General features: G+C 35.3%; 6 protein-coding genes across 6 annotated transcripts; 2 read left to right on the forward strand and 4 right to left on the reverse strand.

Annotated features, from left to right (window-relative positions):
• Positions 1 to 1,137, forward strand: EV154DRAFT_549714 (uncharacterized protein). The gene is made up of 3 exons (XM_051604880.1): positions 1 to 60; positions 116 to 544; positions 710 to 1,137. Exons 1-3 carry the CDS (start codon positions 44 to 46, stop codon positions 1,038 to 1,040), a joined length of 777 nt encoding a protein of 258 aa, XP_051459998.1. The 5' UTR covers positions 1 to 43; the 3' UTR covers positions 1,041 to 1,137.
• Positions 1,138 to 2,056: 919 nt separating this feature from the next.
• EV154DRAFT_549715 (cytochrome P450) lies at positions 2,057 to 4,097 on the reverse strand (the record flags this gene model as incomplete). The annotated part of the gene is made up of 8 exons (XM_051604881.1): positions 2,057 to 2,175; positions 2,241 to 2,658; positions 2,717 to 2,775; positions 2,839 to 2,866; positions 2,925 to 3,247; positions 3,320 to 3,592; positions 3,656 to 3,728; positions 3,792 to 4,097. 8 exons carry the CDS (start codon positions 4,095 to 4,097, stop codon positions 2,057 to 2,059), a joined length of 1,599 nt encoding a protein of 532 aa, XP_051459999.1.
• A 993-nt stretch (positions 4,098 to 5,090) lies between these two features.
• EV154DRAFT_549716 (cytochrome P450) lies at positions 5,091 to 7,245 on the reverse strand. The gene is made up of 8 exons (XM_051604882.1): positions 6,914 to 7,245; positions 6,779 to 6,851; positions 6,429 to 6,701; positions 6,036 to 6,361; positions 5,952 to 5,979; positions 5,823 to 5,881; positions 5,346 to 5,763; positions 5,091 to 5,283 (listed from the first exon to the last, which is right to left on the reverse strand). The coding sequence occupies exons 1-8, from the start codon at positions 7,217 to 7,219 to the stop codon at positions 5,165 to 5,167; spliced, it is 1,602 nt and encodes a 533-aa protein (XP_051460000.1). The 5' UTR covers positions 7,220 to 7,245; the 3' UTR covers positions 5,091 to 5,164.
• Positions 7,246 to 8,738: 1,493 nt separating this feature from the next.
• On the forward strand, positions 8,739 to 9,224 carry EV154DRAFT_479115 (uncharacterized protein; the record flags this gene model as incomplete). Its single annotated transcript, XM_051598233.1, has 2 exons — positions 8,739 to 8,845; positions 8,948 to 9,224. 2 exons carry the CDS (start codon positions 8,739 to 8,741, stop codon positions 9,222 to 9,224), a joined length of 384 nt encoding a protein of 127 aa, XP_051460001.1.
• Positions 9,225 to 9,481: 257 nt separating this feature from the next.
• Positions 9,482 to 10,017, reverse strand: EV154DRAFT_500873 (acyl-CoA-binding protein). The gene is made up of 4 exons (XM_051600637.1): positions 9,971 to 10,017; positions 9,805 to 9,919; positions 9,676 to 9,735; positions 9,482 to 9,614 (listed from the first exon to the last, which is right to left on the reverse strand). Exons 1-4 carry the CDS (start codon positions 9,980 to 9,982, stop codon positions 9,547 to 9,549), a joined length of 255 nt encoding a protein of 84 aa, XP_051460002.1. The 5' UTR covers positions 9,983 to 10,017; the 3' UTR covers positions 9,482 to 9,546.
• A 361-nt stretch (positions 10,018 to 10,378) lies between these two features.
• Positions 10,379 to 11,427, reverse strand: EV154DRAFT_460657 (HSP20-like chaperone; the record flags this gene model as incomplete). The annotated part of the gene is made up of 2 exons (XM_051597523.1): positions 10,379 to 10,686; positions 11,173 to 11,427. 2 exons carry the CDS (start codon positions 11,425 to 11,427, stop codon positions 10,486 to 10,488), a joined length of 456 nt encoding a protein of 151 aa, XP_051460003.1. The 3' UTR covers positions 10,379 to 10,485.
• Positions 11,428 to 12,654: the final 1,227 nt, after the last annotated feature.

The raw sequence follows: 12,654 nt of genomic DNA on the forward strand, positions 1-12,654 counted from the left end.
CAGGCACAGAGAAACTCTCCATCAGCTTCACCACATACCCTACATGATCCGAAGAATGGGGTAAGCTACTAATTACTTAATCCTTATTCGATCATATACTAACCAACTTCTATAGTCCATTGCGGTGTTATTCTGCTAAGTCCCTTGAACGGTCGATTGGTACATACAAAAAACGTATCCGGTCTTCTCTTCATCCTGGTATTAATGCTGGCAACATTATGGAAACCAAGGAAATATTTAAATTCTTCAATGCATCCGGTATTTTTGACTTCTCTGCGTTAACGGCATTCCCTGACAGCAACGAGAAGAACTTCGAGCAGCATCCTCAAGATGCCACCTATCCTCAACTCTGGTCCCCTTTTGATGATTCTTTTACTAAGGTTGGTGTGCTCTTGCAGGGTTCTTCGGATGTCCTCATTTGTGGTCTGTATCGCACAATCCCTTGGTGTCGTGCGTTGATGGGTTGTATGACAAGGCTGACTGGCATGAGGCAACGAGTTGTATTGCCGTTTCATCAACAACAACACCTTCGAATTTCGACAAGGTTATTCCATGAAAATCAAGTCTACATTTCGGAGTTGTACAAGAAGAAGAATAGGTCATGCTCTCGTGGTGGTGAATTCGTCATGTTCGAAGCGATACATAAGAACAATTAAGTATATGTTTTTGCTATCGCCGTATTGCATTTATTGACACTCTTCAAATTTAGTCTATTCGTGCCAGTTAAAAACTGGTTCGTTTGTAAGATTCTGTTCTTTTTCCGTTTCCAATTCTCCGCCAATGAACCAGGGTCCCATTATGTGTATGGTGAATTGGCAAAAACACATGGCGTGTCTCCTATCTCAAAGTCTATCCCACGGATTCAGCTCTTTGGTGATAGCGAGCAAAAATTCGTTGTATTTGACACCAGGGATATTGTATCTTCTGTTGGATTGCTAAATTCCTCAGACAATTCAGCATACAAGTATGTCATCAAAACTGGTGATGCGTTTGCGAAAGACATGTCAAGTTCTGCCGGAAAGATTGGGACTCTGGAGTAAAGAGCTATTTTTTTTTTCTTTTTTTTTTTTGAATGTAGTAAAGGCTTTTCAACATCCGAAAAAAAAATTATCGCTTCATTGTGTCACACAAAATAACAGTATTTTCTTCAAACATCATCTTTGCCATCACCAAGGAACATATTTATCATTTTTTTTTCATAACACAACTTCCGATATAACATATTATCTTTATATAACAATTTTTTACAATTTTTATGTCATTTGCGTTTTTTTGATTTTGCGGTCCAAGTCTAAATGTTACTTGGACCTCTGGTAGAGGTAATTAGCTAAAATTGGACCGCAACCTCCGGTCCCGGTCTAAATTGTAAATTTACCACGACTAAGTTTTACGGTGCTAAGCATATTTTTGATTTATCTTCACTCTCCCCATTCACTTTGTCAATTATGTAGTCAAAGTATCATTTCTTTATTTATTTATTTTTTCTTTAAAATATATCTTTACAGTGCATCTATTTTACAATGAACAATTTTTGGCTCCGATTTTTCAAAAAAAAATAAAAACTCTATCTCCTCGATGAATTCAACAGGTATCCAAAATCCGGCTCTATTACATTCTTTATTAGAGAGTTCTCCACAAACTAATAGAGCCGGAATTTTTTTTTTTTCACACAAAATTTTTTACAGATGGCAAAACAAAATTGGCCATTTACAGTGGGGAGACCCAAAGATGTCCGGGAGGTGTTTTACAGTGCAAAAATTCATAAAAATCCAACGGATATATCCCGGTTAAACATTTTCCCGCGATAAATTAGATTTCTCTGTCAAAAAATATGAAAATCACCAGTCTAAAAATCCGACTTTTAAGTTCTGAAAATGTCCGTTTTAACGAAAATTGTTCATTGTAAAATAGATGCACTGTACTTTAATTAAAACTACAATTTTAGTATATTATAAGATCTTCTATTTGTTAAGTTATTTTTACAGATAAAAGTTAAATAAATAATGTCACATATAAAATATCACAACTAGAGTCTTAATAAGTGAGTACTTTCTCTTCAATATCTCTTTTGGAAGTTAATATCCAACTTGTGAGGACTAAGAATACCAAGACCAAACGTTTTTGGACCGTCTTTATGAATGGAATTCTCGGGTGTTTTCCAAGTATATTTACGCACTAAGATAATAATAAGCAATGAGTTAATATACACACTTCAGAAAAATGAGTTACAAATAACTTACACAACATAGCAAGCATAACGCGCTGCTCACTAAGACTGAAGTTCATGCCAATGCATTGTCTTGCTCCATTTCCAAAGGGAGTCCAAGCCATACTTTCTACTTGAGATGCCTCGCCATCATCTGCAAATCTGTCAGGATTAAATTTACTGCCGTCCTTCCAAACCTTCTCCGAATGCTGGATGCCATAAATGTTGACTGTTAAATGCGTTCCCTTGGGAATAAATACTCCTGAAAGCTCAGTATCTTCAACAGAAATACGAGGAAGAACACGAGTAGCGGGTCCACTCATACGAAGTGTTTCTTTGATAACCTGATTGATGTAAATCATTTCCTTGGTTTGCTCAACAGTAGGTAAAATATCACACTTATCATCGCCTAAGATTCGAATGGCTTCTTCTCTTGCTTTTTGTTGAACGTCCTAATTTGAATTTATATCAGCTATTGTGTTCTACCTTCAATATTTGTGTAATTATTACCTGATTTTGAGCTAAATAATGGACTGCAAATGACAAAGCACCTGCTGTGGTATCATGACCTACAATAATTATTTAATAACATGTTAGACAAAGCTTATACACGTCAATGAAAATCATCTTACCAGCCAAAAAAAATATACACAAAGTACTCTATATAAATAAGCATTTAATTAGCATATAATATTATGGGTGGTTGATATAATGTTACCTTGAGCTCTTCATTGCTTAAACCAGATCCCGATTCCTCACTTTCGATCATAAGGGTGAGTAAATCCTTTTCGTTTTCTTCCAGAACTTTGTTTTGTTGACCATTCTTGATTGCTTCTTTCTTTTTTAAAATAACATCATCAAGCATATCTAAGAAGATGTCCATCTCATTGTGTACTTTGACACGCTCAGGGAACAGCCAACGAAGTGTTGTGTCAAGAAGTGGAAAGAAGATAAACTTAGGATCACGAAGGCCTTGATTAATTTTGGTGTATCTGATCATCCATTCATTATTTTGTTCTTTAATAGCATTAAATTCGAAATCTACAATTAAATAATTATTAGGTTTCATTTTCATTACCCCTACCCACGTCTTTGTGTTGGTATACTTCTTACCAAATCCGGCTTTTCCAATAGCTTCCAGGGTCCATCGATGTAATAAATTAGATATATCAACAGTTTCTCCCATACTGTCAATTACGTTGATCATATCTTGAGTTAATTTACCAAACATTTTCACAGGCATAGAACGATGGAAGGCTGGATTGGCTACCATTCTGTGTTTTTTCCATTCCGGACCGTTTAACATCACAATATTAGGTCCTCCAGTAAATTTGGCATTCAAAGTTTCCTTGTGTTCGTCTTTGGTTTGGATCTTTGGGAATTTATCTAAGTATTTGTAATGGTTATTTTTAGCGGTAATGGACTATTAAAAAAAGAGTGCTCTCTTACCGATTTTTAGAAATATACGTTTAGCATCTTTTGGATTTGACACATGCACAATCCACCCAAGTCTTTCTTGTTCCTAAATTTAAAGATAGAGTATAAGAAATAGTACATATTTTATTATCATACATTGTGTCCATACCATAAAAATACTATGGTTTTTTTTATCAATTTCCGGAAGAAACACCCTGTCAGAACGATCAGAAGCAGATTCTTTTCTCAATACGGACTTTATAGAATCAAAGTAACTGATATAAGGGATATGTCGAAGATTTTTTGGAGGCTTCAATACTTTCTCGCTGATCAAATAAATGAGAGATAATGCAACAGAGACACTGATAGAAATCATCTTATTCTTCTTTGTTAATCTTGGCACAACTTCATTATTGTATAACACCAAAGCGTTTTTCAAAGGCACTTCTAAGAATGAATTTTGTAATAGAGACATGATTTTATTTTACTAAATGTAAGAAATAATAGAGTACTAATAACTGATCTACAAACGCTTCATATTTATACCCTCCATATCGGAAAATCCCCCGGAAACCTCCTCATGATTTTTTTTTCGGAAAATCCCCCGGAAAGCATACATTAAGAGTCTAAAGGAGTCAACTTGTATTGGTCTTGTATTCAGTTTTTTATTAATAAATTAAAGCAGTATATAATCATATTCATAGTCTCATATTACAATAGTATCAGGTTTTTAAGAAAAAATCGCCATTGAATGGCTTAGGAATTGATGATCGATGGGATTTTATGCGAATGAATGTTATTTAGCGCCCATTATTCGGCTAATTATGGGCTATAGTTTAACCACCAGTAGCAATCGAGCGGATTGTAGTAATAACTTTATCCTCGATTTTTAATATACGCTTTCATGTACGTACATGATACAACCGCGGTAAAACATTACTATATACTCTTAAAATTATTGTAAGGTTCATATATTTAGTTGTTATGGCAGTGGAAGTAAAACAGTAAGGATGACAAAGCAAGACTTACGATCGTATATCATGTCTTCATTATTCAAGGATAAACTGCGAAACTCTGAGAATGATGTAATACCTTTTTTAGAAGCTCAATTGAATATTTTTGTAAAACTGCGAAAGGCCGAATGACAGGTTGATCACGGTGACACGAAACAATTATGTATGTGGGACTGAGCTTACTTTATTTATTTTTGGGGTTTGACAATGATCATTAAAAATAGTCAAACTTAAATATACCTAAAGATGGAGCAAAAGCCTCTCTGGTATAAAAAGTGGATAGGGATACTGATGTGGGAGGGATTAAAAGGTTTTTAATGAAAAGGGTATTGAAGAATACAGTCTTAAACTTTATCATATTAAATGCTTAAGTCACAAATGATGGGTGAACTAAAGACTCAGCAAAATTTATACGAGGTACAAACAAATATAAATGAAATCTTGCAACGTTTTTTAAAGGATTTTGGTTGTTTTATTTAATAAACCCTATCAATACCAGTGGGGTCCTTAATAACTAGACACGAGGGTTTTAATATCTCTTTTGAAAGTCAATATCCAAATTATGAGGACTGAGAATACCCAGACCGAATACTTTTGGGCCATCTTTATGAATGGAGTTTTCAGGTGTTTTCCAAGTATATTTGCGTACTAAAATAAGTGTCAGCGAGTCATTATAAAAAATTAAAGATACAGTTACATATATTACTTACATAACATAGCAAGCATAACACGCTGTTCACTCATACTAAAATTCATGCCAATACATTGTCTTGCACCATTTCCGAAAGGAGTCCATGCCATACTTTCTACTTGAGATGCCTCCCCACCATCTTCAAATCTGTCAGGATTAAAGATATGAGCGTCTTTCCAAACCTTTTCCGAATGTTGAATGGCGAATATATTGACCGTAACTTGGGTTCCTTTGGGGATAAACAAGCCCGAAAATTCGGCATCTTCAGTGGAAATACGGGGGATGATTCTTGTAGCGGGTCCATTGATACGAAGTGTTTCCTTAATAATCTGATTTATGTAAGTCATTTCCTTGGTTTGTTCAACAGTAGGTAAAACATCACACTTGTCATCGCCTAAGATTCGAATGGCTTCTTCTCTTGCCTTTTGTTGAATATCCTAATATAAACGTATATCAGTCATTGTTGTGTTCTATCTTCAACTTGTTTAAACTTTACCTGATTTTGAGCTAAATAATGAACGGCAAATGACAATGCACCTGCTGTAGTATCATGACCTGAAAATTTCAGAAACAATGTTAGCCAAAAATACTTTTGTTCGCATGCCAACAAAAAAAAAAAAATTACCAGCCAAAAAAAATATACACAATGTACTCTTAAAACAAATCCTTACGTTAGTAAATAATATTATTATGACTTTTATCGTATTACTTTGAGCTCTTCGTTATTCAATCCGCCTTCACCTAATTCCTCGCTTTCAATCATCAGGGTAAGTAAATCCTTTTCATTATCATCCAACACCTTATTGTGTAAACCATGCTTGATTGCTTCTTTCTTTTTAGCGATAACATCATCGAGCATCTTTAAAAAAATGTCCAATTCCTGGTGAATTTTGTTACGTCCGGGAAACATCCAACGCCATTTTGAGTCAAGAAGCGGAAAGAAAAAGAATTTGGGATCACGAAGACCTTGATTGATTTTATTGTATCTAATAATCCATTCACTATCTCGATCTTTGATGGCATTAAATTCGAAATCTGTAATACAATTCGTAAATATCATATCCTTTACCCCCCCCCTCTTTTTTTCTGGTCCCCTTCTTACCAAATCCAGCTTTTCCGATAGCTTCTAAAGTCCAGCGATGTAACAAATCTGATATATTGATAGTTCCTTCCATTTTATCCATCACTTTAATCATATCTTGTGTTAATTTACCAAACATTTTCACAGGTAAAGAACGGTGGAAGGCCGGATTGGCTACCATTCTGTGTTTTTTCCATTCTGGGCCGTTTAGCATAAGAATATTAGGACCACCAAGAAACTTGGAGCTCACGGTGTCTTTATGCTCAATTTTTGGTTGGAGTTTGGGGAATTGATCTAAGCGTATGTAATATTTACTTTCGGTGAATATTTATTTGCATGACGAAAGTTTATAAAAAAAAGTGTTCTCTTACCGATTTTTAAAAATACACGTCTGGCATCTTTTGGATTCGCCACATGCACTATCCATCCGAGTCTTGCTTGTTCCTGCATTTATAGCGAGAGTATAAGAAAGAGTACATGAACAATGGTTTACAATTTGTACGTACCAAAAAAATACTATGGTTTTTTTGATCGATTTCGGGAAGAAATACTCTATACGAGCGATCCCATGCAGATTCTCTTGTCAATATAGCCTTTACAGAATCCAAGTAGCTAATATAAGGGATATGACGTAGATGTTTTGGAGGTTTTAATACTTTCTCTCTGATCAGATAAATGAGTGATAATGCAACAGCGACACTGATAGAGATTATCTTATTCTTTTTCGTTAATCGTGGTATGACTTCTTTATTGTATAACGCCAAAGCATTTTTTAAAGGCACTTCCAAGAATGAATTTTGTAAGAGAGACATACTTTTTTTTTGTGGTAAAAATGTAAGAGACGATAAAGTAAAAACCAGCGGATATGCCGAAATCTTCTGTGTTATATATACCTCCACCCCCGGAAAATCCGCCGGAGAGCAATCCGCCAAGAGCTTAAGCGGACCATTTATTAACCGTTAGTTATATTAATAGTTACATGTCTCGCCTAGTAAATACAGTGATGTCAGCCAAGTTTCTTTGACGTCTGTAAATTGAAACGCTGTTTGACCTTGTTAATAGGCTCGTATTGATAAGGAATCAATTCCCCATTTGGGCTTTCTACTGATAAGATTTGAGCTCAGGGTTAAGCGACTTGGTAATCGGGAGTTTATGCAACAAACTATTTAAAGTCAATCAATCCGTTAATCATGAACTACAGTTTACCCACCAGTAAAAATCATTGTTTTAATGCATACATTTTATATATATTAAATGTAACTGCTTGCACAAAAAAAACATTACAGCGCACTCCTGATATAACTGTACTTGGCTACCGTGATCAGATTGGAGTAAAATACTAGACGTAATAATGGAGTAAATGTACGATATTTATCAGAAAGAATCAATGCTTAATCTGTTTTTGCAAAAATGGCCTTAAATGGTATTATCATACGAACTTCGAGATGTTACCTACCATGGCGTCACAAGGCTATTGTTTGTATGAACACTGGCCCTAGATAGCTTCGCTTTGTCTAACTGGTTTTGCCGTTTAAAAATGAATTGTTTGGTTTCTAGAATAAGCAAATGAAGAACCAAAGGCAGAGAGAATTCCTTCTATTGTGATAATATGGGTGGAAGTATTAAAAAATTTGGACGACATTGTTATAAAAAGGGACCTTAGACTCAATTAGGTCTAGTATACCGTCCTGTGACAAGCGCAGTCTGAGACAAGCGCAGTAAATTAAATATTTTGTAAGGCCTTCAGAGTTTAAAACAATAGAATTAATCCTTGTAAACGGCCAGATACTCTAATTTAACAAAGATATTTTATAGAGACTATTATTCAAAAATATTTCAATGGCTGCAATTTACAATAGATTTTTATAAATAACTAAGGAAAGAATACCATTGTTATGGTCGTGGGAAACAAGGACAAAAGGGTTTGATCAACTTGAGATATGCACAAAAATTAAAAACACAAACAAAACATGGTTTTAGATTTATTTAACCCTACTAAAGAAGCCGAAACAGTTTTCAGATAAAAAAAAGATATGGAATCAAAGAGAAAACCACTAACACTAATAGTGACAGTTGAGGGTATGAGAATTTGGGGAAGCATGAAAATACAATTGCTTGCCTTTTTATTTAAAAAAATATGCAAGAGAAGAACATTGGGATCAAGATATATTACTTGGTAACTCTTCATTCTATAGTTTTAAAAATTGATAATAAGCATGCCATGTTTTTCTGAGCTCGAATAAGTTCTGGTATTAAAACTAATAAAGTTAGGAAACTTGAGATTATTGAGCAAACTGACAGATTTTTATAAAAAACCTATCGGACGTTAAAATGCATGACAACGATCGTAAAAAGCTGGCTGGAATAAAATGTAAAAGACAAAGTATGTTATACAGCGGGGAAAAAGGTTTACGACTTCAGAAAGACTGGTATCCAGGGTCAATATGTCCTAGCTGATATCGATAAATATAGAGCAAAAGAAGGCCATTTGTAGTACCATAGCAACACTACATTGTATTTGGAAAGCCTAATAAATTTAGTTTGGGAAAATCAAAGATTGGGGATAAACCCGTTGAAAACTTGTTAATAACTGCATATTATTGCTCATCTGAAATCTTTACTGGCCTAATAGGCACTTGTACAACACCACACACCAAAAATCATGGCGGATGCCAATGGTCTCCTAAAAATACAAGTACCATGCTTAGCCGCATATCGAACCTGTATTCCATTGTGTGCATTGTCTTTACCCAAATACTTTTTAGTAGCGCATCTCGTGTTAGCTGTAAAACCAACAATACGGCCCCAACATCGTGAACTATGACGTAAGGGAGAGACTCTTTCTTTAAAAGAAAGGTAATTGGGAGATCCCATGAATAAATAACGTTTTGGGGCCATACTGTACTCAAGCAAACGACTCAAAAATAAGATTCCCCCCTCCTTTTGCACTATAAAATAGGCAAGAATAAATGAAGCCATCTTCACATAGATCGCAGTAACACTTGCAAAAAGAGGAGCTTACCTATTCCGTGTTTTAAAGAGCGATATATTTCAAATACAACAAACCATTGGAATCAGAAATATAAAAAAGACATGTGATTTTTATTGTGGAATAATAAAAAGGGAATCGAGTGTCAATTTATTGACTGGCCTTGAGGGACTCAACGAGAGCAATGTACTTTTGCTCGGCTTCTTCTTGAGAGGTACCTAGAGAGAATCAATAGATTTAGCACGACGCTTTTTCCTCTTTATATCACTCTATCCTTACCTTTAACCTTGGTCCAAGCATCCCACTTGTAACGACCCTTGATATCAAAAGTAGGCTTGGCTAGAGACAATAAACAAAAATGTTAGTTAGGCTAATTTCTCAATTTGATTCACACGCTTTTCTTCTTACAGGTTTCGTTATCACCAACAGTAGCTTGCTTGAACAAGGCGTATAATTCCAAGAGTTGATCGTTGGTAGGCTTGGTGGTGAGCTTTTGGGCTTCTTCAGCAGCGGTGTTGAATTGCTACAGAAGGTATTAATATAAAGGATCTTCTTACAAATATATATAACTTACAGCAGAGGGCATTTTTTAGAAAATTGTTTAGGTTAAGAAAAAAAGAAGAGAGAGAGAGGAGAAAAAAATTAGAGTTTTTATAAAAAGAAGGTAACACAAAGTGGATGATGTAGTATTTATTTATTTTTTTTAGCCCCTGGTCATGTGCGTCCCCGTACGGTGATTAAAGTGGCATGAATTTTCCAAATCTTGGGGGGTCAAAATGATTCTCAATTTGACGCGATATTTTCGTGACAAAGGAACTCAATCATAACCCCAAAAAGCTTTGACACGTAAAGAGGCTATTTTTGTAATTATCATATGAAAAGTGCACGTTGCTAAATTTATATTAATAATGTCACACAATGTATTTTATGCATGTGTTCTTTCAAATCTGTATAATATTATCTTGACAGCCTCTCAACAGTTAAATGAGCAAATAGAAGATTTTTTTTTTATTGATTTTTCATAAGATTTTTTTTAAAAGAATGATTAATGTGCAAGTCATAGTGTGAGAAAAAAAGGAAAATATTCACTTAATCAATATTGATTTGTTGGTGCTTTTCGATATTAACCTTGGGTACAATAGCCTTAAGAATACCATCTTGGAAGCGAGCCTTAATACCTTCAGACTTGATATGAGTATGGAAGTTGTATTGTCTTGAGAAAGATTCAGCAGGATTACGTTCTCTGATCAAATATTGAGCCTTACGTTGGCGACTCTTTTCGACCTCTTGCTGTTCCTTTTGGGCTTGAGCTTGCTCTCTTTGGTACTCATCATGCTTAGCCTTAGCTTCTTGAGCCTTCTTCTTTTCAGCGTCCTCAGTTTGAGTGTCCTGGGCCTTCTTGGCTTGAGTTTCCTCTACCTTCTTGGCTTCAACCTCTTCGACCTTCTTGGCTTGTTCAGCTTCAGACTTCTTAACCTTGGATTCGAGCTTCTTGGCTTGAGTACCAACAACATCCTTGGCCTTTTCCATCATTGACTTTTGAGAATCAGTAGCCTTAGTAGCTTGAGCAGCAGTAGCCATACCAGCTTGTTGAGCTTCCTTGTTTCTTTGAGCAGTTTCAACTTGAGCAGCCTTTTGAGCAGCTTGAGCTTGTTCTACCTTGACAGCTTGAGCATCCTTGGCTAATCTCTCTTGGGCTTCTTCTGCTTTAATAAGACCTGCTTCACAAGACTTACAAATGGGACCAGCAGATTCACCATGAGCTTCACAGTGGACAGTACGAGAAGAATCGCTTTGATGATGTGCTTCATACTCATCATCATTAAGAGAGCCACTCAAGATTAAAGTACGAGTATCAACTACCTCAAACTTGATATTCTTCTTAGTATAACCAGGTAATTCAGCTTCCAACGTAAAGTATTCAGCATGATCAATAACATCTGAAGGAGGGTAACTGCCAGAACGGAAGGTTTCGACAGCACGCTGCATATCGCGGAATGCATCAGTAAAGAGACGTTGTCCAGTTGCCATTTTGTTTAGAATTTTATAAAGAAAAAGACTAAAGAATATTTCTTTAGCCAAAAAAATGGGTCTATTTATACCATTGCCAACACTGATAAACAAAACAAAAAAAAAGTTCCAGAAGATGCTATTAAGTGACTTTTCATCATGATGCAATAACTGATGAAAATCAAGAATAAATATGATGTCAATGATAAACATTTGCTGCGGACAAGGCTACTCTTCCTGTTTAAAAAGCAAAAATGACACCTTTTCTACGTAGGCCAATGTGAACGAATATAAAAGTTCAAATAGCATCTTGCACATATGAACAAAAGAGAGTGAGAGTGAAAGTTTTCTGTCCACTTTTAAAAAGCTAATAAAGAGATTCATGCAAACTAGATGACAAATATGTCAATAAGATGATCTAGAACTAGTTAAAAAAAGATCGATCAAACGTTATTTTTTTTTTTGGAAGGTGCATGTTTACACAAGGAACAGAAAGCGAGTGTTATATCAAGAAACTACATATTTAGTTGCACACTTATCCGTGGAGTAATAAGTATACATATATGTATAATTTGCTATTTTCTTTCTATATGTACCATGTATAGTATAATAAATCACGTCAAAAATATGTGTAAGAATCTAGGAGCATGAACCTGTTTTAAGCCAACCCCATAAATGTACATCACTGTCCTCAGTGAGGGAGAGTGGAGTTTGGTAAACTTGGTTTTTTCAAAATCCTGCAGTTTTTTTTAAATGCAACCAGCCAATTATCTTGCAGTAACCTTTCAATCCGAGAAAAAAAAACCAGAGAGGCGAGCTTATTGCGAGAAGGGACGTCTCATATCAAATAGCATGATTTTCTTTTAAAGATAAAGGAAGTTGAGACTTGAATCACCTATACGAACAAAGATATAAGCTCAAGGACCAAGTTTAGCTACCTTATTTGGGCGTTCAGGGGGAATGAACACGATCAACGATACAAACGGATGGAAAATGGAGCTGATTTAGTGCCTTCCGCCCCTGTATCACTGATCTGTGCAGCACTAGTTTCAATCCAAGGTCTATAAAAATGCAACTCTTTAATTATTCCAGTCCATGGAAGCTCCTGACTATTTTTATTCCATGATTATCTATTATAAGGGTGGCAATTCGGAGGTAAATAAACATTGACAGTAATTTACCTGTAGATCGAAATCAAATACTGCAGTCAGTGTTATTGATATATGATCCAGGTTTCTTTTGCAAGAA

This window comes from Mucor mucedo (genome assembly GCF_025094135.1).
Source record: "Mucor mucedo strain NRRL 3635 chromosome Unknown EV154scaffold_23, whole genome shotgun sequence".
In the NCBI taxonomy this organism is placed as follows: Eukaryota; Fungi; Mucoromycota; class Mucoromycetes; order Mucorales; family Mucoraceae; genus Mucor; species Mucor mucedo.